The sequence below is a fragment of the Penicillium chermesinum genome (genome assembly GCF_028974085.1).
Source record: "Penicillium chermesinum strain IBT 19713 chromosome Unknown utg000005l:1.0-4115287.0:1.0-4118363.0, whole genome shotgun sequence".
NCBI classification, from domain to species: Eukaryota; Fungi; Ascomycota; class Eurotiomycetes; order Eurotiales; family Aspergillaceae; genus Penicillium; species Penicillium chermesinum.
The window spans coordinates 815,767-839,878 of record NW_026695315.1 but is presented as its reverse complement, the minus strand read 5'-3'; the positions used below and the strand labels follow the sequence as shown (position 1 = coordinate 839,878).

General features: G+C 49.2%; 9 protein-coding genes across 9 annotated transcripts; 2 read left to right on the top strand and 7 right to left on the bottom strand.

Annotated features, from left to right (window-relative positions):
- Positions 1 to 315: 315 nt before the first annotated feature.
- Positions 316 to 2,227, bottom strand: N7468_006460 (putative MFS multidrug transporter; the record flags this gene model as incomplete). The annotated part of the gene is made up of 5 exons (XM_058475756.1): positions 316 to 659; positions 714 to 1,387; positions 1,446 to 1,624; positions 1,676 to 1,933; positions 2,012 to 2,227. Coding segments are annotated over 5 exons (1,671 nt in total), but the record flags the coding sequence as incomplete, so codon positions are not given.
- Positions 2,228 to 3,088: 861 nt separating this feature from the next.
- On the top strand, positions 3,089 to 6,074 carry gua1 (GMP synthase (glutamine-hydrolyzing); the record flags this gene model as incomplete). The annotated part of the gene is made up of 22 exons (XM_058475755.1): positions 3,089 to 3,133; positions 3,283 to 3,306; positions 3,410 to 3,569; positions 3,622 to 3,654; positions 3,704 to 3,743; positions 3,800 to 3,808; positions 3,861 to 3,925; positions 3,988 to 4,112; positions 4,163 to 4,235; positions 4,296 to 4,324; positions 4,376 to 4,763; positions 4,821 to 4,852; positions 4,904 to 4,980; positions 5,029 to 5,072; positions 5,140 to 5,168; positions 5,222 to 5,236; positions 5,300 to 5,311; positions 5,370 to 5,411; positions 5,469 to 5,642; positions 5,695 to 5,847; positions 5,922 to 5,980; positions 6,038 to 6,074. The coding sequence occupies 22 exons, from the start codon at positions 3,089 to 3,091 to the stop codon at positions 6,072 to 6,074; spliced, it is 1,665 nt and encodes a 554-aa protein (XP_058328645.1).
- A 2,372-nt stretch (positions 6,075 to 8,446) lies between these two features.
- Positions 8,447 to 9,325, bottom strand: N7468_006458 (aminoglycoside phosphotransferase family protein; the record flags this gene model as incomplete). Its single annotated transcript, XM_058475754.1, has 1 exon — positions 8,447 to 9,325. The coding sequence occupies one exon, from the start codon at positions 9,323 to 9,325 to the stop codon at positions 8,447 to 8,449; it is 879 nt and encodes a 292-aa protein (XP_058328644.1).
- Positions 9,326 to 11,666: 2,341 nt separating this feature from the next.
- On the bottom strand, positions 11,667 to 12,035 carry N7468_006457 (uncharacterized protein; the record flags this gene model as incomplete). Its single annotated transcript, XM_058475753.1, has 1 exon — positions 11,667 to 12,035. The coding sequence occupies one exon, from the start codon at positions 12,033 to 12,035 to the stop codon at positions 11,667 to 11,669; it is 369 nt and encodes a 122-aa protein (XP_058328643.1).
- A 978-nt stretch (positions 12,036 to 13,013) lies between these two features.
- N7468_006456 (kinase-like protein) lies at positions 13,014 to 13,781 on the bottom strand (the record flags this gene model as incomplete). The annotated part of the gene is made up of 1 exon (XM_058475752.1): positions 13,014 to 13,781. The coding sequence occupies one exon, from the start codon at positions 13,779 to 13,781 to the stop codon at positions 13,014 to 13,016; it is 768 nt and encodes a 255-aa protein (XP_058328642.1).
- A 1,990-nt stretch (positions 13,782 to 15,771) lies between these two features.
- Positions 15,772 to 16,867, top strand: N7468_006455 (TauD/TfdA dioxygenase family protein; the record flags this gene model as incomplete). Its single annotated transcript, XM_058475751.1, has 3 exons — positions 15,772 to 15,894; positions 15,952 to 16,158; positions 16,241 to 16,867. The coding sequence occupies 3 exons, from the start codon at positions 15,772 to 15,774 to the stop codon at positions 16,865 to 16,867; spliced, it is 957 nt and encodes a 318-aa protein (XP_058328641.1).
- A 241-nt stretch (positions 16,868 to 17,108) lies between these two features.
- On the bottom strand, positions 17,109 to 20,040 carry N7468_006454 (uncharacterized protein; the record flags this gene model as incomplete). Its single annotated transcript, XM_058475750.1, has 2 exons — positions 17,109 to 19,262; positions 19,330 to 20,040. 2 exons carry the CDS (start codon positions 20,038 to 20,040, stop codon positions 17,109 to 17,111), a joined length of 2,865 nt encoding a protein of 954 aa, XP_058328640.1.
- A 733-nt stretch (positions 20,041 to 20,773) lies between these two features.
- N7468_006453 (uncharacterized protein) lies at positions 20,774 to 21,115 on the bottom strand (the record flags this gene model as incomplete). Its single annotated transcript, XM_058475749.1, has 1 exon — positions 20,774 to 21,115. One exon carries the CDS (start codon positions 21,113 to 21,115, stop codon positions 20,774 to 20,776), a length of 342 nt encoding a protein of 113 aa, XP_058328639.1.
- A 1,334-nt stretch (positions 21,116 to 22,449) lies between these two features.
- On the bottom strand, positions 22,450 to 23,760 carry N7468_006452 (cobalamin-independent methionine synthase II family protein; the record flags this gene model as incomplete). Its single annotated transcript, XM_058475748.1, has 2 exons — positions 22,450 to 23,417; positions 23,502 to 23,760. 2 exons carry the CDS (start codon positions 23,758 to 23,760, stop codon positions 22,450 to 22,452), a joined length of 1,227 nt encoding a protein of 408 aa, XP_058328638.1.
- Positions 23,761 to 24,112: the final 352 nt, after the last annotated feature.

Genomic DNA, 24,112 nt, shown 5'->3' with positions numbered 1-24,112 from the left:
GAGGAAATTGTTGATGTGGAAGTTCAGATGTCACGGGGTCGGGAAGCCAATGAGATGCCATACGCGATCTTACCCACATTCATGGGACCGCGCCCAAGATCATACATGTGGTGGGGAGATCAATCTTAGAGTATTCAATTAAAGAAAGTATCCATATTGAAAAGCTATTTCTAGATGAACACCCTTATTGCCTCTATCGTTCTAATGGCACTGCAAGCAAAATACTTTCGATGGGGAGGATTAGCAACCTCGGTGCCGATGCAGCTAAATGAAGACAGATTTTCTGTCCGAAAGTCCTTTGGGACCTGGAGGAATTTAGCGGCTCAGCTTGGCTTCGCGGATGAAGAAGCTGGAAAACAGGGCAAAAGAAACGATGCCGACAGAGAAGGCGAATCCCTTATTGGTTGACCAGCCATAACAGTCGCGCACAATCTCCGCAACGTTTGGGTCTAGCTTTTTGATGAAGTCAAGACTCTGGCGAACACCACTGACGATTTCATCAATATTCTTGCTGTCATGTAGCGCGGATAAAAGCCGATCACGGAGCAGTTGTTGCACGACAGTCGCAGATAACGAGAGCCCAATCACGGACCCCAGAGAGCGGAAGAGATACGAACAAGCGGTCACAACTGCCTGATCCTCAGGAGCAGCGTTGGATACTAGTGAGAAGGTTAGTAGGGAGACGCTTTCTCAGACTATCAAGGAAGACTCACTCAGTCCGATCAGTGTTGTAGTGACACCAATTCCGTTTCCGAAGGCAGCGAAGACTGTTCCAAGCACCATGGGAATGGTACTGCGGATCAAACCGCCGGAGAAAAGATATACCAAGAAGGTCCCAATCACTACTGAGGTATATCCAGCCACGGTGAGCCAATAATACTTTCCAGTCCATCGCATCATCAAACCGGCGAACAAGGAGCCGGAGAACCCCGCTAGGATACTGGGCATGAGACGCAATCCAGCGCCGGTTGACGAAACTCCATCAACAGCTTGAAAGTAAAGTGGAATATAGAATATCGCGGCGAGCCAACCACCGAAGCTGAAAAAGTTGCAACTGTAAAGAGAAAAGAGTGTGCTGTCGAAAATAATGTGACCAGGGGCGAAAGGCTCGTAGGCTAGGTATCGCTCGACCAGCACAAAGACCACAAAAAGAACAGCCGATGCGCTTAAGGAAATCACTGTCAAAGGCATTGTCCAAGATTCGTTACTTCCGCGATCCAACCCGAGGATAACACCAAGGACAGCACCGACAAGCACTATAGCACCAAGGAAGTCTATCCGACGCAGTTTGGCCTTCCAATGAGTGTCCTCTCGCGCCGGGAGCTTGAGCACAAAGGTCACAAGAGCGAATGCCAAGCCACACAAAGGGAATTGCGCCAGGAACGCCCTGTCAGCATCATGTTAGATTATTGCGGGGTCTGACAGATTGAGAAAATGAATCGTACCAGCGCCAGCCGATGTAGTCTGCTAGAATTCCTCCAAGGGGAGCGCCCACCCCAGATCCTGTGGCCCAAATGATATTGATAATACCTTGCCACATGCCTCGATCACGGAGGGGAACAATATCACTCATCAGAATACTGACAACCGTCGTCATGCCACCTCCTCCAATGCCTTGGAAAACCTGTGGACTGTGTTAGTGAAGCCGAGGCGAGGCAAGAGTTAAAGACCATACCCGTGCTGCGATGAGGTGATAGATGTTTTGCGCTAGTCCGCAGAAAAGACATCCCGTGCCAAAGATGGCATAAGCAGAAAGGAGGCATGCTTTCCGGCCAAAGATATCACTCAGCTTGCCGTACAATGGCTGGAAGGAGGTTAAGGTCAAGAAGTACGAGGTGGCAATCCAGCTTGTAAGGTTCAAAGCTTTCAGATCACTTCCAATTTGCCCATAGCTAGCCATAATAATTGTCTGATCCGCTGCAGCAAGGAATACCTACATTCAATTGATTAGCCGGGGAGCGGACATTGTGCCGCACCGGAACGGGCAACTTCAGGGATGATGAGAGCATACACCGACTGATACAGCAGGGATGATTAACACAAGCTGTTTCTGTGCATCCGGAGAGTTATCCTTGGTTTGGCCATCTTCCGGCTGCCCAATCTGCCCTGCCTCTTCACGGGGAATATCAATTGCGCCTGTTGAGACATTGCCGTTTCCCGAGCTCAGCAGCGGAGAGGCCTCGGTTGGGGGGGTTTGCTGGCGCCATGAAACAAAATACCTCCTGACCTAACTAAAGCAAGCAAGCCCGGGACTTTACAATAGCGCAGCGGCCTCAATGAATTAACGATCAGTCGCAATCAGTGAGTCAAATGGCAACACGGTGCCAATCTCTCCAGCAGCACGTGATGATAAATACTTCCCCGCTCTCCAACGGTCCACTTGGCTTATCGGACCAATCATCAGTCGGGTTTCGGAAGCACGGCGAGTTGTGCGATGTATGGCCGACTTGAGACGGAAAAACCCGATTCGATCTTGTAGACTATAATTTTCAGAGCAAACTAGGGCGAAGTCCCTAGTTAGCCGCTGAAATAATACAGTGTATGTCGCATATGTCTCGTCAGACTCCTCTTGCTCCATATCAGTCCGATCTCTTCTCAGTCAGTTCGAGACCCGCGGTGTGTATGACACGGAAAACTCTGCTCAGATCTATCAATCAGTCACCAATGATAGGGCTAAGTGATTATCAATGAAGTTCTTGCCAGCCTGGAGAATAGTCGAATAGTCCTTGCATACTGGTATCTCTGCGTTTGCATGGTGGCGCTGAAGATCTAATACGCGGTTATCTGCGAACGAACTGTTTTCTCCGAGCATTGGGGCTAGTCGTGATATATAATATGCTTATTATGAGACATATAAGACTGATTAGCTCTCTTGTGCTTGTTCGCACTTGCGAGTGTCAGTTGTTTAAGCTCAGGAGGCCTGATGACTCGCAAACGGCAGGAGCCCCACCTCCGTAGATTAGATAACAAACTTTTTTCTGTACAAACTTATTTTTCTCATTTCAAGACCTTCAACTTTTCTTCGGCACCAGACCCCCTTTTCGATAACTCCCAATCCTCTTGGCTCACCGTCAGGACTACGGATACAATGGCTCGCACTCTCGAGGCTGAGACGCCGCACAATAACTTCGACGTACGTCCCAACGACCTCCTATGGAGGGGTAGAATGACTCACTTATTCTACCTCACCGTGACTTGCAACCAATTTTCGCCAGATAGATCGTGCAGGCGCAATGATCTATAAATGCGAAAAATCGAATTGGCTAACAATTGGCTCTTTAGACAATTCTCGTCCTCGATTTCGGTGTATGTAGCTCTCCAACCTCTTCCCCCCCTCCCTCGGCTTGCTCCAGCAATTTTGAACCACGAAGTCGATAAAAGAGCTTTCGTCGTGCTGCACAGATTTTAGATCCCTTCAAATAACAAAAGCTTACTCTCGTTGAAGTCCCAAACCAGTCACCTTATCCTGCGCCGACTTCGCGCCCTGGGCGTTTTCGCTGAGCTGCTTCCGTGCACCACCAAGATCGCCGACCTGACATGGAAGCCTAAGGGAATTATCTTCTCCGGAGGTATGCTTCCTCATAAAATATGAGCTGAGAATAGGTCTGACTCGACCACCAGGTCCCTCTTCTGTCTACGACGAAGGCTCGCCCCGTAAGACTTTCGCTACCCGATTGTTATGCTGCCTATACTCATTGCTCAGATGTTGACCCCGCCGTGTTTGACTTGAATGTCCCTATTCTGTGAGTTTAGATTATAATATTCTCAACTCTGAGGATGAACTAACACAGAGGTATAGGGGAATTTGGTACGAGTTGTTCCAACACCGATGTCAGTATGATACTAATACAAATCATCAGCTATGGTTGCCAAGAGATCGCATGGCGCATCGACTCCAAGAACGTTGCTCGTGGAGAGGCCCGAGGTTTGTCATTTTCCAGATCATTTTTCAAACCATTTAAAACTCCTCTAACTTTTCGCTTGCAGAGTACGGTCACGCCGATGTCAAGGTCACTAAGGTTAACGCTCATGTGGACCGACTCTTCGCTGGTTTGGGTGAGGACGTTTCCGTCTTCATGTCTCACTTCGACAAGCTAGTTAGCCTTCCTGCGGTAAGATACAACGGCCCCTGGTTTCGGATTATTCTTATTGACTTTGCCAGGGCTTCGTTGTCATTGCTGCTACCAAGAACTCGGAATTCGCTGGTATCGCCCATGAGGAGAAGCCAATATTCGGTCCGTTTGCCTTTCATCTCATATCCGTGCTTGAATATTTTACTGACGCGACATAAATAGGCGTCCAATTCCACCCTGAGCTCGAACACGTCTGTAGCCCCGATAAAACCTGCATAATCTTTCCTAACATCAAAATTTAGACCCCCTGCGGAAACGAGATCCTCCGCAACTTCAGCATTGAAATTTGTGGAGCTCAAGCAAACTGGCAAATGGGCGACTTTGTCCAGCTCGAGATCGCTCGTATCCGCGAGCTTGTTGGCGACCGAGCCCTCGTTCTTGGAGCTGTTAGCGGTGGTGTTGACAGCACTGTGGGCGCAAAGCTAATGCAGGAAGCCATCGGAGATCGGTTCAAAGCTATCATGATCGATAACGGATGTTTGCGTCTCAACGAGAGCCAGCAGGTCAAGGAAAACCTCGGAAAGCACCTCGGCATCAACCTCACCGTTGTTGATGCTGCTGACTTGTTCTTAAGTCGTCTGGAGGGTGTTTCTGACCCCGAAAAGAAGAGAAAGATCATTGGATCTACTTGTGCGTATCCAATGCCATCGCGGACTGGTTATTAAAATGATGCTGACGAGGCTGAAGTCATTGACCTCTTCGAACAAGAGGCTATTAGAGTATGCGCACTCTTTCATGTCTTACAAATGACTAGCTAACAGATAGCACAGATTGAGAAGGAAGCAGAGAACACCCCCAACACCGGCAAGGTTGAATGGTTCTTGCAGGGAACCTTGTACCCCGATGTGTAAGTTACACTGGATTCAGCGCTAAGGATATGCTAATGGTGTCTCAGTATCGAATCCTTGAGTTTCCGTGGTCCCTCTGCTACTATTAAGAGTAAGCATTTGAGAAATATCAGGAGAGAAAAATAGTTCCAGAGATCGTGAGCTAACAGCAGAGATAGCCCACCACAACGTTGGCGGTCTGCCTGAGGTAAGTGACAGCCTCCTGGCCAAGCAAAAGTATATTAACTAACTCGGCTGCAGCGTATGATGAATGGCGTAAGTCAAATCAGTCTAATGCAACTCGAGTGATTTAGTGACAAATTAACTCTGCTCTTTTAGCAAGGCTTGCGTGTAAGTTTTCCTTCCGGATTCCCACAGAAGCAGACGACTAACGACACGTTGATTATAGCTTATCGAGCCACTGAGAATGCTCTTCAAGGATGAAGTTCGGGTAAGACGGTCTTGGTTCGGTATATCTTCTGTTCAAACCTAATATTTGAAACAACAGGCAATCGGTCGTCAACTCGGCATCCACGAGTCACTAGTCGGCCGACACCCCTTCCCCGGTCCCGGAATTGCCATCCGTATTCTTGGTGACGTTACCAAGGAGCGAGTTGAGATTGCCCGCCAAGCCGACAACATTTTCATCAGCATGATCCGGGAGGCTGGCCTCTACGACCAAGTCAGTAATTGACAAAATTAGCGGAAGACCCAAACTAATCATAGTTTTCTAGATATCCCAAGCTTTCGCTGGTCTTGATACTAACCGCAGTGTTGGCGTCTTTGGTGACCAGCGTGTTTGGGGCTACATTGTCATTCTCCGTGCTGTCCGCACGAAGGATTTCATGAGTGCGGAGGTGTTTAACTTCGATAACGCCTTCCTCGCGGTATGCCATCCCCCCTTAGCCACACTCTTCAGCATCTCTCCACCCCCATACCCTTGATACTAACTCCGCGCCAGAATGTTTCGCGTGCCATCTGTAACCAGGTCGAGGGCGTGGCCCGTGTTGTCTACGATCTGTAAGTCAAGTTCCTCAACTGATAATCCTTTCTCCGTCAGCTGACATCAACTTCTAGGACCTCCAAGCCCCCTGGCACCATTGAGCTGGAATAGACGGCAAATCGGAAGGAATGTAGATATAATATGGACATCCCGTTGGCTTAGACTCGAAAAAGAAAAGACTGCCATGGATAAAATGGCTTCGATGGCGTCCACAGGCTTCGCTGGCAAAACCTAGAAACGGGACCTAAGAGGAAAACCATTGCATGATGCCAGCAGCCTTCAAAAAGAAGAGAAATGATTTGATTACGACCTTTGATAGAATGAAAATACGTTCAAAATTTACAGGACAGCAGGCCCCCGGGAGTCGGCGTTAGAATGATGTTTCACGCTCGAAACGAACTTCCTCTTATAGCCTTGGGAAGGGTCTAATGACACAACGAATCTCGAACTGAGCAATGCCATTGATCGATACATTTTCATCATTGGCTTAAGCTGTCACCGCCTTGACACTAAAGAAGGACCGTCCGAACTACGAGATGGATGTAGATGGGATAGAGGTTCGTGTAGGAGTAGATAGGTCGTTATAGTAGCTCCTCCCCCTCTCTCCTCTCCTTCCCTCCTCTAGTTCTAATATTTCGAATGAGAGCGCTGTTGCTGGTTCTTTTTTTCGTTCCTAATATAGACCAACATTAATAATACTAGAACTTAACCTTCTTACTTTCTTTACTATGATATATATCGTTGACATCACAACCTTGTTATACTCAAGATATCTACTATAGCCAAAAATCACCAAAACCCCGCCAAGATAGCATCTCTTATGATATAGAATCACTCGAACAGCCTAGACTATATAACTGGTAATTAGACTTCCGCACAACTAGACTTCTGTATAACCTAATTTGGGTCGAAGATTGCGACCTAGAACCTAACCCAGTCTGTGTGTCACAGGCCAGGGCCTGGTGTTGATCATGTAGGACATGTGACCTTGGCATACTAGTAACGGGGAACTGGTGCATTGAACTCTCTTTCTTAAGTTTATCGAACATAGTTCGTGGCCTAGTATAGATTGAATCAAGTCTTGCTTTAGCCCTTCATATTCAATAAACTTCGCTTGCAGAATAACTAAACCTTTACTGGTTATTGGAGGCCTTGAAGTAGTCGGCTTGAGTGTAACGAATTATCCCTGAATCGCTGCTGATTCACTGGAACGTCAGAACAGAGACGTCGATATAATAGATATATCGAATATCGAATATTAGCGAATAACGGAAGTCTCGAGGTAGTCGGCTTGAGCATATATTGGGTTATCCCTGAATCGCGATCGATTTAGCGGAATATTAGAATAGAGATGTTGATATAATGGATATGTCGGATGTCGAGTATTAACAAACAACAAAATTCTTGAGGTAGTCGGCTTGAGTATATATGAATTACTCCTGAATTGCTGTTGAGTTAGCGGAGTAGTAGAATAGAGACTTAGCTTGAGTATATAACAGTTTATTATGGAATCAAGATCGATTTAATAACAAGTACAGGGTTGTGCTTCCTGGATTGATAGGATAGTGGAGCATGTTAGTCCCACCACGCTCGGAAGTAGTGGTGGACGAAGTGATGGAGGCTGGATAAGTAAGATCACCTGTAGCTATCAGTAGCTCTGGTTGGCTTAGGCTATTCCTCTGTGTTAGCCTTGTCTGGATAACAGTATTAGAGTCACACCATACTCTCCCTCCTACCCTAATGATTTGCTGCCAGGTAAGAATTTGATCCTTAGTAGTAGGGTCCTGATGGTATACTTTCGCTTCAGAAACACAGTAAGAAATCTATAGGCTCCATCTCTCTCCGCTCAGGCCCAGTAAAAGCTGTAAATGACAGGATCCCCGCTTTCATCTCAAACGCCTCGAAGGATGCAAAGTGGCTCCAGATCACCAATGCAACAGACATTTCTCAACGTCCTGGGTATAAAAGAGATCAAAAAGCTCGTCAGCCTTTTTGCATATCAAGCCCTTGAAAACAATTGAGGCTCTTGACTTGCTCCAGTATCCCATACTTCGATTAAAAGCTCCTGAACCTGTATTATCCCTAACAAACTTTCGTTTTTTACTTGTTCTGTTACAAAATCCTGACTCCATCATTGGGATCGATAAAGATCGAAACTTGTTGAAGATGAAGTCCCCCCAAGTGCGATAAGAACAATATCACTGGGAGAACCAACTGCGAATTCTGTGGTGCTGAGCTCCCTGCGGCCATGTCCCGACCTGTCATGCCCAATATGGTACGTACGATGATCTCGACAGGGTCGATTTTAATATCATTGACGACTGAAAGAACACGGCTATTTATCAACAAAGCGGCACGATCACACTGGAAAAGGAATAGGCCGGCAGGTCCTAAATGTCATATTTGTCGGAAGCAGTGTCACTCGTTGCTTTTACTGTGGAAGGCCTGTGGAAGATCAGCAGAAGAGTAGCTCGATTCTATTCTTATGCCTCATTTGGCATGCTCAATCCACAACTATTTAAAAAACTTAATCCTCTCTCGTCCAAATTCGGATATTTGCGCAAAGCAAAGAAATCCAACCAAAAATTGCGAGCCTCAGTATGGTCCGGCAGATGCTTGCGTAGTAGCTCTTTCCATTCTTTATCCTCTTGCCCTAGACCAATTCCTGCGCAAGTAAATTCCCACCAAACAGGAAAATAACCCGAAGATTCCCAGTCCAGAATACCTACCAAGTTACCGTTATCCACGATGATATTGACATTGGTGAGGTCGGAGTGAGTGAATGTATACGGAGCAGCACTTGGCATACGTTGACGTAATCCCAAGCGAATTTCCTCTGGCACATTTGACAAGGCCAACGACATCTCCGCCCACAGCTCATCATCAGACGAAAACGGCCCATGCCCAATACCGTAGCCATTCGGAAATAGAAAAGCCGAGTATAGTGGCCGTCCGCCTAGGCATTCCATTCGGTTGGAGTGAAGTTCGCGAAGCTGCATCACATATTCAGCGGTCTGTTTTGCGACGCGTTCTTTGTCCGCTCCGGACATGGTAGGCCAGATTTCACTCAAGGTGTGGCCTTGAATCCGTTTGGTAAGCAGGAAATATGTCCCGTTGTCTTCCTGCCACTCTTCTACGATTTTGGGGATAGGTATTGAAGTTCTTTCAGCCAAGAAACGAATGTTGAGAGATTCGAAGTTGGGTGGCTCAATGGACCGTTCTTTCAGAATCAGGTTTGAACCCAGGGACCATACTCCTCGATTGCTGACACCGTAGAAAATTTTCACATGACTGTTGTAGCGACAATCCTCTTGACGTGTTGGTGACCAGCTACAAGCTGAGCAGATATTTTCGGAGGCCATCTGGAAAATAAAGGGCAGAAATTGTCTTGCAACAAGTAATAAGATGGATAACTTTGAAGTTGGAGAAGTCTGGGGTTCTTATATGCTCGCACCAAAGTTTGAAACGACCAACACACCGCTATTTTTTTCAACCCTTTCCCTCATACCGCCTCATTCAACCCCTAGGAGTAGATAGGTCGGTATAAAAGCTCCCCCCCCTCTCTCCTCTCCTTCCCTCCTCTAGTTCTAATATTTCGAATGCGAGCGCTGTTGCTGGTTCTTTTTCCGTTCCCAATATAGACCAACATTAATAATTAGACTTCCGCACAACCCAGCTTGACCCGGACCCAACCCGGACCCAACCCGGACTGGGTTGGGTTTTGGGTCATATCCACTGTATCAAGAAATCTCTTTCTAATGCAATATCTCTGGCAAGTGGATTGTCGCCGATTCCTGCTCAGGTTTCTAAAGGGCTATAATCATGCGCGCTCTTCAGTAATAGTAGTGATTAAACCTTCGATCCCGGCTCGTAAAGATCAAGATGAATAAGGCATAAGATTTGTAGTAGCGGTATTTAGGTATTCGAATTTCATACGCCTCACCCTAGACGGGCTGAAATATCTATCTACTCTGCCTTCTTGAGGCCAGATCAGCAGTCGATAGCCAAAAGATAAACCCTACCCTGGGGCTCTTTCGAAGATTCTCCCAGTCCGAGTATGTTACGGCTAGAAATATTAATTTAGGATTTAGCCTTCATGGACAGTAACCATTGGCTCCCATTGCCACAGTACATTGTTCAGTCTGCTTAAAAATCGTTTCGCCCAGATTGTGTTACTTTCTGGATGATCAGTGCAGCGGCGGGCAATGGCGCAGGCGATGGTCCTAAGAGAATGAGATACTGATTGGCTCCGTACGGCATCCATAGAGGTCAGCTAAGTGGAAGCTATATATGTCCGCAGTACAGCCGATCGGGGAATACAGTGCTGAATATGCAAATGCCTATAAGTATCAAGCTTCTTGTGGTAAGTTTATTTCTCATCAAAATATCAGATAATATGCTCCCCAAACGAGACAAAAGCGCACTCAGGATTGCTGATGCCAGAGAAACTATGAGGGCTCCGATTCCGAAGCCCCCTTGAACGTCGTTCCGTTGAGCTGGCCATAACACTCCCACTAAACTGCGCCCCCAAAATGGTGCTCATCATGATCCAAAAGATGACCTCAGGATACGATCCTTCAATAAAATCTATATGTACCCCAACCGAAGAATGCCCCGTCAACGTCAAGGACTCTCTGTTCTTTCCGCTTAGGCAAGCGTGGAAGCCAACCATTTCGCAAGGGGTTCAAGACTCCTTTGCTGTGTTCACGATGGATGAAGATCTCCAGTGGCACTGGTGGGAGCGGTGTCAGAGGTCTAGAAAACTCATTCATAACAGTCGTCCGGAGAACAGCTTGGCCGGTCCCCAAAGTGGCGACATATAAGGATATGCCCATAATTTGTCGATTCGACACGCATCTTTGTTGTGTATACCTCGCTGGTCGTCAATAGATGCAGTTTCAAGCTTTTAGTTCGAGAAGATTGTATAGAGCTCAGCACTCTCACGGCCTTCAGGATAATGGATGCTGCGGGCTGCTGGTGTGTCAGATGGTAGTAGCCGTGAATTAGGACTCCAGGAGCGCACCACGGGTCCAAAATTTTGAGGCGGCCCGAAGGCTAGAGCATATGAAATCGGAATCTACTTTGCAATCTTTGCGGAGAGGGAACAAGAAGCAGTGTACACCCAAATAAGAAGGGATAGGGCTCTGCATGGATGGACGAATCTTGCCCGTCGCCTTGGGGGAGTTGGGGGGTCTGAATATCTGGGGGACCATCCCCGGCTCGCGAGCGCTTTGGGACCGAACCAGAACATGCGCCTGTGCGCATTTCAGAGTGAACTTGAAAGGCATTATGTTATTGTTCTGTATCGGATTAAATGGCTAGGGACCAGTATACTCATGGTCGTGCCGGACCAGAACGCCGATGGATACCCTTGGCCCTATTCCAATCGGCACCAGCCTCATATCTCAACAACAACAAGAAGTCTTCAATCCTTCCGATCGTGGAATCTAAATAGCTTTATCGATCAGGACCTTGCAATTGACATATGCACTCTTGCTTGATTTATAAATTTGCTAATAGAACTCCCCCTGAACCATGCGTAATGGCTTTCGCTCTTTATGCATGTGATATAGATATAGTAGATTCGGCCAAAGTTGGCTGGGAGTAGCCTGGTGGATATAGTTTTTCTGCGCCAAGTCGGATATGACCGTATACCTAATTTGGTAAGCCAGCATGGGAATGCTTTCAAAGGCTTTCTTGAACTTACACCCACCACCGGCAACCTGAGCCTCCTCCCGACATCTCATATCTATCACGGCCAAGGCTGTAGATGAGGCGCGCGAAGAACAATACAGTAACTCCTGCCGTAACCTGAAAGTCCCAATGCATGATGGCAGATGTAGTTTGGGTATAGCCATGCCGGGTCCACTCAAGGATCCCAGTCGGGTTATCAAATTCGGCTCTCATGTTGATACGAGTTGATGACACTTGATCGGAATGGATCAAGTACATTGACCAATGATTGTCGCTGGTATTTGGCCCGGCTGCACCAAGGGTGTGTACCACAACACGGACTGTCGTGACTGGAGTAGGGTCAGCCTGCACCACTTGCGGAGGTAACGGAGACGGCATAGTGGAAATGTAGGTATCGGGTATGGTAGGGTAATCTCGCAAGGAAATTTCCGAGTCCGCCTCAATAGCTGGGTCTGACGGCTTCCACGCGACAATTTATATGGGCTGAAAAGGTTGGATCAGAGAATGACGCATTGAAGCCTGTGGCTAGTTTTATTAGCGTAAAGCTCATTAACCCTGCAACCGCCAACGATTCAAGGGTGGCGTTGTACGGTAAATCCAGCTTTAATTGATTGGGCAGGGTAGGATGTGGAAAGGGCACGGTCCCTGGTAATAGTTAGTGATAGGAGGTCGTATAAATAACTACGCGTATTGTCAGAACACACGGTGCTGTTGAGCGGCACCGTATTACCGTCTATTCATTCTTGGCGAACAACAAACTCGTTAGTTAACTAGTTACTCATATTAGGTAACTAACTTTTCTTATAGTTATAGGGAACTCAGTGTAACTTAACTAGTTAACGAGTTAACTGACTAACTAACTATAAAAATGCGGTGTCTGTCATTTTAGAACTTGCAGGGTTACATTTTATACGGTAATACTGTTTTCGAATTCTACTAAGTAAAACAGTACTGTAAAAAGTCGGTACCCGGTCACAAGGTGTCCTTGGATAGGAGAGGATAGCTCGTATATTTCTCAGTAATCGTCTGCTACAGCAGTCATGCTAGGCATCTCCGGATAGTTTATCGCGCGGGACAAATAATGAGCACAAATTGGACAAAGTAAGTACAAGTAAACCGTGGAATCGGCTTTTCTTTCTAGCTTCCAGAACCGGATTTCGATAATCGATGGAAGTTGGACTCTCTCGGGCCGAGCAGTCGTGCTCAGCTTGGTCATACCAATCTGGTGGGTATTCCGGCATTGAAGGGGGCGCGGCAGGGATAGATTGTCCCAATAATCTTTGGCATGAATTGGGTCTTTTGGTCTGGCTGGTGGTAGGTGAGTTTCAATCAATATATGTCTAGAGTCCCACGCACTTACAAAGGATACTTCTGGATATTTCTCCAAAAACACATAATGGACTCTTTTTGCGCCATCTCTTGAGCGGATAAAGGGTTCATCTTGGCTAAGAGAAGGGAATTAAACCTGCCGTCCTTTCCTTCAATAATCCACTGCACACAGAACTCAAATAACCTTGGATAGTAGCCGGCAGATGCCCAATCAATAAGGCAGAGAGACCCATCTTCCTGCCACAAGATGTTTCGAGGTGCTAAATCCAAGTGGCAGAGAACAAAGTCACAGCCCTGAAACGACAATTTCGGATTGTGCGAGAGCAGCCGGCTATTAAACCACTTTTCCATCTCGTCGGGGCTCTTGAATACCAGATCTTCAGTGTCAGGGAATAGTAGCCCACGGCAAGGCCCTTTACATAAAGATCCAGGAGTGGCACGCTGTAGTGTTGCAAAATAGTCAAGCACGCCTGCAACCTTTTCGACGGCGCCTAATTCTTCCAATGGGTCAATTACCTTTCCGTTTATCAACTCCATCACAATATAACCCCGGCCTTGTTCATCACAAAAGAAATCATACACACGTGGAATACGAACTATGCGACTATCCACAAGTTCATATGCTATCCTCTGGTTTTCAGCTTCTTCAATCGTTACATCTGGGCCCCACTTCACCACTTGCTGATCAGATATTCTGATGACACGTTTTCCGTATCGACTAAGAATATTATCGGGTAACGGATTTTGACAATAGGCAATCACCGAGGCTTGTCGAATATCCTGGGGGAATGCCATGTTCTTGTGCTGTGTGGTGTCGAAAGAAGGAGCCTATAGCTTTACAGACTCCAGGTCTCAGGAAAAGGTACTAGAGAGCGAAGATAAGGTAGATGATAGGTCGAGGCTAGATACCTCAACAAGCCAGAGACATATGGCGAGAAAGGGGAGCTTCTTGAACAAAACGCGATTTCAGTTGGGAGTACAAGGCGGTGTAAGGGATCAAGAGGCAGAACAAGGGAAAGTACCTTTGTTATTGAGCTCTCCTTTTGATGATGTGATGACGTAACGAACATACAAATTCGATTGGACTCCAGCCTAGCCTATTTTATTAGTTCATTGGTCAGTGTTCATACTATGCAGTACACAGTTCTTCTTGGAGCTGCAGAAGAAAAAGGGTCTGTTGTTTCTTCTGCCAGTTAGCAGTCCCAGTCCGGGTTGGGTCCGGGTTGGGTCCGGGTCAAGCTGGGTTGTGCGGAAGTCTAGTCAGGAGAGACTCGGAAGCACCAGCGAATCTTGATGGCTACTGATCCTGCGAGTATCCATGAAGTAACTGCTATTCATAATATTTATGCATATGCTTCAAATGATACTATCAGCGTAGCAATGATATACACCAAAGCATAAGGCTCTGGTAGGATGTACCACTGCAATGAGATAGGAACTCCCGCGTAACCCTAACAGATTCTCCACCATATTCCATTGCTCCACTCCCATGCGACTTCCACTAGTTCCATGAAAAGTGTAAAAGACTGATCCAACATATCCTGCAACTCCCACTGTGCCTACTCCGCATATTACTCACCAATTCGAATCATCGAAATGCACGCTACCATGCTAACAGCTCCCAACGTCTTTTAGCCCTTGGGGGCTCTATTCGCCTAAGCTCCCATATATGTCAATCATTCCGTGGCATTCGGCAGATTGCATAATATGAATCTAGAAGCTTAGACCATGATCTCTTCCACCGAGGCATCAGAAGGCACTACTGAGAGGCCACAAATCCAGGGCCAGCGTTTCTTTAAACGCGCGTCATAATGCACTGCATACATGGCATGATCAGGGATCGGCAAGATCCCATTCTAGCCAATCGGCACCAGGGCACTCATCAAGTCTGGAATGTATGAAGATAAGACTGCCCTCCTATTTCTCCCATTGGGGTTCGATGATGCAGCTCCTCACAGGAGCCGACTAGCCCCCAAATCATCCGACATGCCTCCTCACCGCCCGAATCCTGATCGTACAGGGCAAACTCAGGCCAATCTGATAATTGCCTGCGCGAGCTGAGACCCTCTGCGTACGGACACAAGATGGCATGTTGCAGACATGCGAATTGGCCCCTTCCGCCCCTCTGGCCCCGAAGCCTGACGGAGCAAGGCCTTTGCCCCCACTGCTATGGAGACACCATGTTGGGCGGTCTTAGTGGGGGCAGAAGGATAGCCTGAAGGATTGAGGATCGTGTCATGAAGCCCGAGAAATACTCATTTCCACGAGTTGGCCAGATCCTTTCATCTCGGATTGTTTATTGCCAGTTCAATGTTTCCTGGGAAAGTCGGAGCGCACATCATGCGGCTAAAAGGCTCCGAATGGGGAGGCGTCCCTACTGCGATTTTGATCAGATGCTCAGACGGCAACTAAATGATACCAAGCAAATCCTAAAGTCAATTTTAAGGGGCGGAGGGGCCGAAACGAGGCTTTTATGGGTCCTGAAGAAACCCGGTTGAACGATTCCTGGCGGGATTCGTCGAATCCATGCTTTCTCACAGTGGAGTCAAACCCAACACAAAAGAAGCGCTGCCTTCCTAAAACGCGATTAAGTTACCCCGTAAGCCTTATGGCCATTCATTGCAGCTGCGTGTACTTCATTCGAGCGTAATCTTTACGCTGTGGGAACTCACGCCACGGGCGGGATTAGACAAAGTTACTTGCCGGGATTATATTCATATAGAAATAGATTCCGGTCTGTGAACCCGATCTTCCCTCCATCTCCAGGTCACGAACATATCCAAAAATGTTCAAGCACATCTCTATCGAGGAACTTCACCCAACGTTCGGTGCCGAGGTCAGCGGCGTCGACTTCTCAAAGTCGCTGGACGATGAGGTCTTTGAGGAGATCAAGCAGGCGATCTACAAAGTAGGTTCCTTTCCCAGAAAGCTTTAGAGTGCGGGAAGCTAATTCATACCTCGATAGTACGGCGTCCTGGTCTTCCGAGATACAGGCATCACTGACGAGCTGCATGTCGAGTTTGGCGAGCGATTCGGAGAGATCGAAGACGCCAGCCCCTTCGTGAAGGATGGCAAATACAGATTGTCAGACACCAGACTGTTCGACCTCAGTAATATGGACGCTGATGGAAACATCGTCGTCCCCGAAACCCTCCACGGCGTGTGGAACAAGGTATGTCTAAACATCCTAAACGCCAGAATAGGGAGAACATATACCCCCATAGCCTTTCCCCCGAACTAACCAAAAGTCCTAGGGCAACACAATCTTCCACACCGACCTGAGCTATAACCCCCACCGCGCAGGAATCAGCATCCTCGCCGCACACGAGCTCCCTCCGCCAGGAAATGGCGGAACCACCGAGTTCGCCGACCTCCGCGCCGCCTTCGACGACCTGCCAGAGGAGCAGAAGAACGAGTTACGCACCAAGGGCTACATCGGCTCCCACTCCGTCTGGCACTCGCGCCAGCTCGCCTCGCCCGAAGTGGAGATCCTGTGGAAGTTCAAGCCCGACGAGCACCCCGTGTCCAAGCACAAGATCTATCAGATCCACGAGGGCTCCGGCCGCGAGACGCTCTATATTGCGTCGCACATCTTCCGCATCGATGGCATGAGCCAGGAGGAGTTCGACGCGTTTTATCCCCCGCTGTACGCGTTCGCCCAGCGCCCGGAGAACATCTTCAGTGTGGAGTGGAAGCAGCCCGGTGATATTGTGATGTGGGATAACACAAGCGTGATGCACCGGGGCACTGGCGGAAACTTCACTGGCAAATACCGCCGTGACATGCGGCGAGCGACGGTGTACGACGGCGGCAAGGAGGGTTGGGGTGTTAACCAGCGTGATGCGCAGTTCCAGGGTCTTCTCCAAGAGGCCTCTGGTTAGAGTCCTTTTTTTTCCTTTTATTTCTCTTTTCTTTTTCATATGTAGTCTAGTATCATAGGAATTTGAAAGCGTTATTAGGTGGAAAGAAATTATTTAAGTCTTATATGCATTGGCGTAGATCTATATCATTGCTATACGAACTCAATGGAGATAGAAGATTCAACGTATAAAAAGAACAACGTAGCGTCATCTCTGGATTTGTCATAAAAAGAAGGGGAAAAAAAAGAACAATCGTGCAAGTTTACAGACGGATCGTTCCCAGCCACTCGAGAAGAGCTGCTCGGTCCAACGTTTGTGAAGCGGTGCGGGGAAGCTTCTCCACAGCAAGCCATACAGAAGGCACCTTGTCTGCGGTAAGTTGAGACAGAGCGCGCTCCTTGATTGCTCCGATCACCTTGTCAGCCGCGGCCTTGCCTTCGTCGGCAAGGAGTTTCAGAGGCGTTTCGCTAGGAAGCTTCTCCTCGGTGAAAGACACTACACCGATGATCTGAGTGCGGCCCTTGACAATCTTATTTGTGACGGCCACTTCGGCAACGCCCTCGTAGCTTGACAGCTCGTTCTCAACCTCCTCGAGGTGGAAGGTTTGTGTCTTGATGCTGATCTTGTTGGATTTGCGTCCAACGAACTCAATGTTGCCGTCGGCCGTGTACTTTGCGAGATCGCCAGTGCGGAAGAACTTGGAGTTCTTGAATCCGGCGTCAACAGCCCATTGAGGTGCGGGGATGAAGAGCTCGCTCCCATCCTTCTCGCTTTGGAGTGCTTGAGCGACAGCTGGGCCCTCGAACAGAAGTTCGCCCACGCCGCCGATTGGACGCAGGCGGTCAACGTTCTTGACGTCAACAATCCAGGCGGTTGACTTGGTTGGCTTCCCGAGAATGTTTGCAGGAGTATCGGGCTTGACCTCGTTGAAGAGTTGGAAGCCCGAAGTGCCAAGAGTTTGGTATCCATTGAACAGCTTCACAGCTTGGCTCCAGGTCTTGCGTGAGGTGGGATCGACCGGTTCGTTATACGATACAACGGCCTTGAGGGTGGGAACAGATTCAGGGGCAAGCTTGCGAAGGGTGTGGGCAGGCAAAAAGGCAGTGTTGACCTCGTTGTCTTTGATGGACGCACCCAGGGGCGCGGCGTCTCCAGGGACGACGACGGAGCCACCGCTCAACAGGGCTCCGAATACCTCAGTGACGCCAACAATGGATGCAAGTGAGGCATTTTGCAAGACTCGGCTTTCGCTGTTGAGACCAAGGACCTCGGAGGCTGACTGAACGGATTCGAGGAGTGGACCATGCTCAACAACAATACCGCTGGATTTAGGAGTAGGGTTACCTGGGGAGAAGATGAAAGCAGCCGCGCTATCAACAGATAGGGCCTCGGCAGACTCGGTGAGGGATTCGGAATCGACCACAAGAAAATCGAGGGCGGATTTTGCGGCATCCTCCTTCTTGGCTGGAGAGGTTAAGATGACCTTGGCATTCGCCTGGCCAAGGATAGCTTCATTAAGGCCCTTCTTGGCAGTGGGCTCCAGTGGCACAGACACGGCGCCGGCCTTGAGGGCTCCAAGGATGGCGATGACGGGCCAAACGGACTTCTCGAATAGAATAGCGACCGTGTCACCGGCAGCAACCCCCTTTTGCTTCAGCTTCTGAGCAACCTGGTTTGACTTGTCGTCCAATTCCTGGTAACTCGTAGTGCCGTTACTGGTGATGACGGCGGGCTCGCCAAGCCGAGCTTGAGCGCGCTCGCTGAAGAGACCATGAAGGGTGTGTTTGGCGAAGCTGGGGGTCACAGGCTTCTGCCATTCAAGGATCTGCTTGTGGTCCTTCTCATTCAGCAACGGCAAGTCCTGAAGCTTGGCTGTACGCTCGGCCTTCACGAGTGTGACAAAGGTATGCGCGAGTTGAGTCATGAGTCGGTCGAATTCGACTGGCGAAAAGTACGCTGGGTCATAGCGGGGCTTGAATGCAACTCCCTCTTCTTCGACGGCACACATGATCGTCAGAGGAAATAGGCCTCGGTGCCAGATAAATTGAGACATTTGGGCATGTGAGTCGTCGTTGAATTTCTGGATCACGGGGCGAAAGCTCAGAGCAGTCTGGAACTTGGTCGCGATCTTCGCAGATTCGCTGATGGCGGCAATTTTTGGCAGTCCATACTGAATCCACGGGCTGGTGGTTAGTTGACGCATAGAAGTGACGCGATCTCTGATGAAGGCTTCCGAGGTCGATAATGGGTTGATGTTGGCTTGGACAGGGACTTCCACCCGAGTGGTTCCCATCCAGGTCTCCTCGATGCCCAAGCCTCCTGGACGACCAGACAGGTAACTGCCGTAGATAATAAGATTGCTGTCGGAGTAGAGACTGGACACTAAAGTCCAAGCTCCCTCGAAGTAGGACGGAATCTAAGTAGGGTCAGCGCTGCCACTAGGGCGATCATCGGCATTCCGCCTTATATCTCGTCGAACATACCTGGGCCGTCATGAGCTTTTGACCGATCTCCTCCCAGGTCACCAATGTCGGTGATGCTGTTGCTCCGTTTGGTACATGGCCTGGCTTGGGCTGGGGATATAAAGTGCCATTGCCACGGAAGCGGGGAGCCCAGAACTTGGTGGCTCCAGCCTCGTCTAGCTCCAAGCTTTGGATCACGAAGTCCTTGTAGGGAACTCGTTTCTTGGGCTTCTCGCCGTGGTAGAACTTGGCCACTTCGATATCCAGGAAGAGCTCCCATGAGTAGAGATCCATAATGGCATGCTGCATTACAACCACGAGATCCCTTCCAACACATTTTGTTTGGAATAATGGTTCGCCGGGCTTGATCTCGATGGCGTCGGGCTTCTGTACATAATCATTGACATTCCCCGTGCAGCGCTCGGTAACGTGAGGCTCATTACTCACGACCTGGACCCAGCCCAGGTCGCAGTTCACGAGTCGAGTGCGGTACACACCGTGCAGAGCCACCGCGTCCGTCAGCGCTTGCAAGAACTTGTCCAGATCTAAAGCGGGGTCGATAGAGATGACGAATTGGTAGATGGCATCTTTCCGCTCAGTAGCGAGCAGCTCCTGCAGCGGTGTGCAACTAAAGACATCTTCAATGGATTCTAATGGCAGATTGCAAGCCTTCGCGATCGACTCTAGGGTCGCAGGGTCGACATCCTCCCGCGACTTGATGATACGGGACATGATGAAGAGATTTGCAGGTCAAAACGCTCAGCAAAAGCCAATAAAAGAATGTTTGAAAGCTTGGCGACAAGAAGACTAAGGACGATCAGGGCTGACTTGGCTGGCTTGGCTGACTTCAATCGGTCCAAAGAGCAACAGGCGGGGACTAGGAACTCTTGGCGGATGGTGACGATTCAGCCGGGGGTCTCTTGGCGATTATAACTATTTGTACGAATCGTAAGCTGGGAAAGTTTGTTCGGCGAAGGATTCAGCGGATTTGCAGATTCAACTCCTGAATTTTAAACTCTTCTGCTCGGAAAACAGGCCCCCTTCCCCCTCCGAGCTGTTGGCGGGATTCCCTGTATACCGTGCAATTCGCTAGGGAAGTCACCCTAGTCCGGCTTGCGTCTTTGCGCCTCGCATTCTCTGGGCCAGGCGTCCAAAACATGATCCTTCTTCATGAAGATCTATGAATCTGTGATCGCCAGTGGAGCGGGCTTGCCGAGTGGCATGCCCCAGCAGTAACGACAGCGGCGAGATGGGGGCTATGGAGGCGTAATCGATCATCTCGAGACCCTCGAATAAAAGGACTCCGCGAGAAACGACTAGTCCTCACTGGTTGAGCCCTCATCTTTCTCATACTGCCGGTCGCCTGTATCCCCCGTTGGCCCCCAAATCCCGTCATGGCTGTGCAGCCCCTATCTCGACGCGCTAATTCTCAATCCGCGCGTGCAGAGTCCCAAAAGACCTGCCATTACTTGGGGCCACGTTGATTGGGGTCCATTTGATGAAAATTCCGAGATCTGGAATTGGTGGCCCCTGCATGCTGAAAGGACCCATTGTAGACGTCAATTGCTTGGCTAATCGGGGCCCACTCAAGTTTATTCAAGCCTATTAGTTTCTGCATGGTACGGCGTGATGGCCCCCCCGTTGGCCAAGTGGACCCCGTTAAGCCCATAATCTGGCCCCATGCACGGCACACCGGGGGCAGCAAGTGATTAGACCCCGGGTGCTTTGCCACACCCAAGTGCGACATATGGGGTCGATGGACCAGCTCCTCCGCAATGTTGCTCATGGTAGCCGCCGTGCCAATCATTGGGGACAAAACCCTGCCGCCGGCTATTAGCCATTTGTCACGGAGATGGGAGCTAACGTATACAGGGTTCTGAGCGGGTCCTTCTTGCCAAAAGAGTCTAGTTCCCCGGGTCGAGCCAACGTCAAGCATTCTAGTCTCGGAGGAGATGAAGTCATCGTACATATAATACCCCGAGTCGACTTATCAGTCTGTTGATCTGCACGTTACCTCCGTAGATCTTGCCCAGACCTGCAAATGGGATTGGGGGTTTTGCGAGACGTTCCCGTCTGGCCAAAACTTATAAAAGTCAGGCTAGCTGAAAGTGGTGTCTCAGGGTAGCTAATCAACTTGAAGTACTATGGGAGATTCTATGTTTGGTTTCGCCCCTGCCCCGAGTAAAAGGAAATACGGCTGGGATCTCTTCATGTGGCGGGGGGGGATCGAGGCGTCCCTCGTTTGGTCTTATCACGCATCCGACATTCGAATAGGTCACATTGGAGCAGGCCTCGGCGCTGTGATTCCTTTATCGCCTCTGCATCATGCTGTTTCACTCACTAGCGTTTGCAGATTTGTGTCCCAAATGCGAGCATACCACTTGACACCCCCATACTATCAATTGTGTGATAGCTTATCCTCATTCCTTTCGTACCACCCCGATGGTAGAAACGCAGTGTCTCTCTGCATATCTCACACCCGTTCATCATTGCTCTCAGTAGCCGATCTAGTTTCAGCAGTACCCTCTTTAAATTATTCATGCGTTTGCCGTAGTCCGTGAATAGTCGCTAAGCTTAGGAAACCTGCTTATACCACCGGAAGAAATGGGCTTTCCAACCCGGAGGCTTGACTGTCAGGACATTCGCCTACTCAAGTAAACACTCTTTTTGAACTACTGCACTACGCATTACAAGATCGCCCAGTCCACCGTGGCTGGTATGTCCGGATATTCTGATTTGGCAGAGGTAAACGGCACCAGCTATGCAGCTCCACATCCTTACCAACAACTAAGCCAGCTGGAATAGCCCTAAACAGTTTTCGATCGACGATACTTGACCCGTCTTGGAGCAAGTTGAGGCAATTCCAATCGGGTAAGAATAGAGGTCTGAGTCCCCGTATTAGCAATGCCATGCTGCTCTTAAATGCATCCATCGTCCGAATCGTTTCCCCTGCGAGATCTTTCTACTTAATAAATACCACTACTAACCACAGGCCCTTTCAACTAGTCAATCATCAAGGTACCTACAAGTATATAATAGCACTTGAGAGTATAATAACATTTTACTTCCAAGCCGATGGTTCTAATTTGACTGACACTAGTAGTATGAACATGATAAGATTATCGAGAAACGTCGCTCTGCTTATGGTTCGCCCCAGATCTCATCAGCAATTTGGCGGACAAGACCCAGCTTCTTCTTCTCGTCCTCAACAGACAACGGGTAACCGCTCTCGTGGGTACTGAAGCCACACTGAGGGCTGACACAGATGCGCTTCAGCGCCTCCGCCCGCGACTCCCCACTGCCCGAAGCCACAAACTCGGCAGCCTTGTAGATGCGCTCCTTCATCGCCTCCTTGTCCTCCAGCGCCCGGAGCTTCGTGCTGATCACTCCCACCACAACATTCTTGTTCTTAGGAAGATACTTGAGAGGCTCAAAGCCCCCAGCCCGCTCGGTATCATACTCCAGATAGAACGTGTTCACGTTCAGATTCTCAAACAGTTTCTTCGCGATAATATCGTACGATCCCTCCGAAAAGTGACGCCCACCAATGAAGTTGCCCCGGCACAGATGGATCCCCGTATGCATGTCTTCCGGCGTCTTGCTAATCGAATCATTGTACAACTTAATGTACGCATCAAGCAGGTCCTCCACCGTCCCCTCGTTGTCCTTATCTTCCTCCCAGCCTTTGCGGAACTCCTTGGAGCAGAAGTAAGCCATGCCGGGGTCGTCGAACTGCACATTGCGCAGACCCGCCTTGTACAGGGCGTCCAGCTCCGCCTGGTACACCTTGGCCACGCCGTCGAAGTACTCGGCATCGTTGGCGTAGGCCTCGGGCGTGTACGCTTTGCCTTGCTTGTACCGCATGTGGAACCAAGCGGGAGTGATCATCGTCAGCTTGATGTTGCCCCACTCGCTTTCCGGAAGGGCCTGCTGCACCAGCTTGAGCTCGTGGAGGTTGGAGGTGGACTTTGCAGGGTTCCAGGAGAGCTTCGAGCCGGCGATCACGGAGTCGCCCGGCATGACCTTGCGGTCTTTCTCGATAAGACTGACCACATCCGGGTGATAGAGACGGAAGATGGAGGCGTCGGCGTCTTGGAGACGGATGGTTCCTGGATAGGAGTTTAGCAATCGAAGTTTTCATTCACGACCATGGTTATCAACTGAGGGTATTTCGCTCAGGTTAGGGATCCCACCTTCAAATTCATCCCACATCAGACCCCAGAACCGGGTCCGGTTGTACTCGCCGGACCCAATGGCCTTGAAGCCGGCGTCTTTCTGGAGCTTGACCACGTCTGCAACGGCTTCCTTCTCCACGGCGGGCAGACCAGCTGCCTCTTCGGACAACCCTTCGTCGCGGATCTTGGCACGAACTTCGAGCAGCTTGTCCGGACGCAGCAGGGAGCCCATGTGCTCGGCGCGAAAAGGTGGTGCGCTGTGGAGTTTGCTTGCCATTGTGCTTGTTGCTTGATCGGTGTTGCCTCAGGGAGAGATTTATTTGTGGGAATTGAGCTTCTCCGGGCGATAATTACAATTATTCCGGGGAAAGAGCTGGGAAGGAAAAAGAGGCGAAATGACGCTGGTAATTGTGTAGCTGATCCTCAAGTGGAGGAATGTGGGGCTTTTGATGATGGGGCTCCGATGGTGCTGTGGTGAGGTTCGTGGGGCAGTGGACGAACTGCCTCCAGCGCCAAGGAGATTAGATTGAAACCTGAGATCCAATAGAGGGCCAATATGGTTTCGGAGATTCACAATGTCTTTATGACTTTGTCAGATTACCAAAACGCACCATCGCACTCGATTAAGC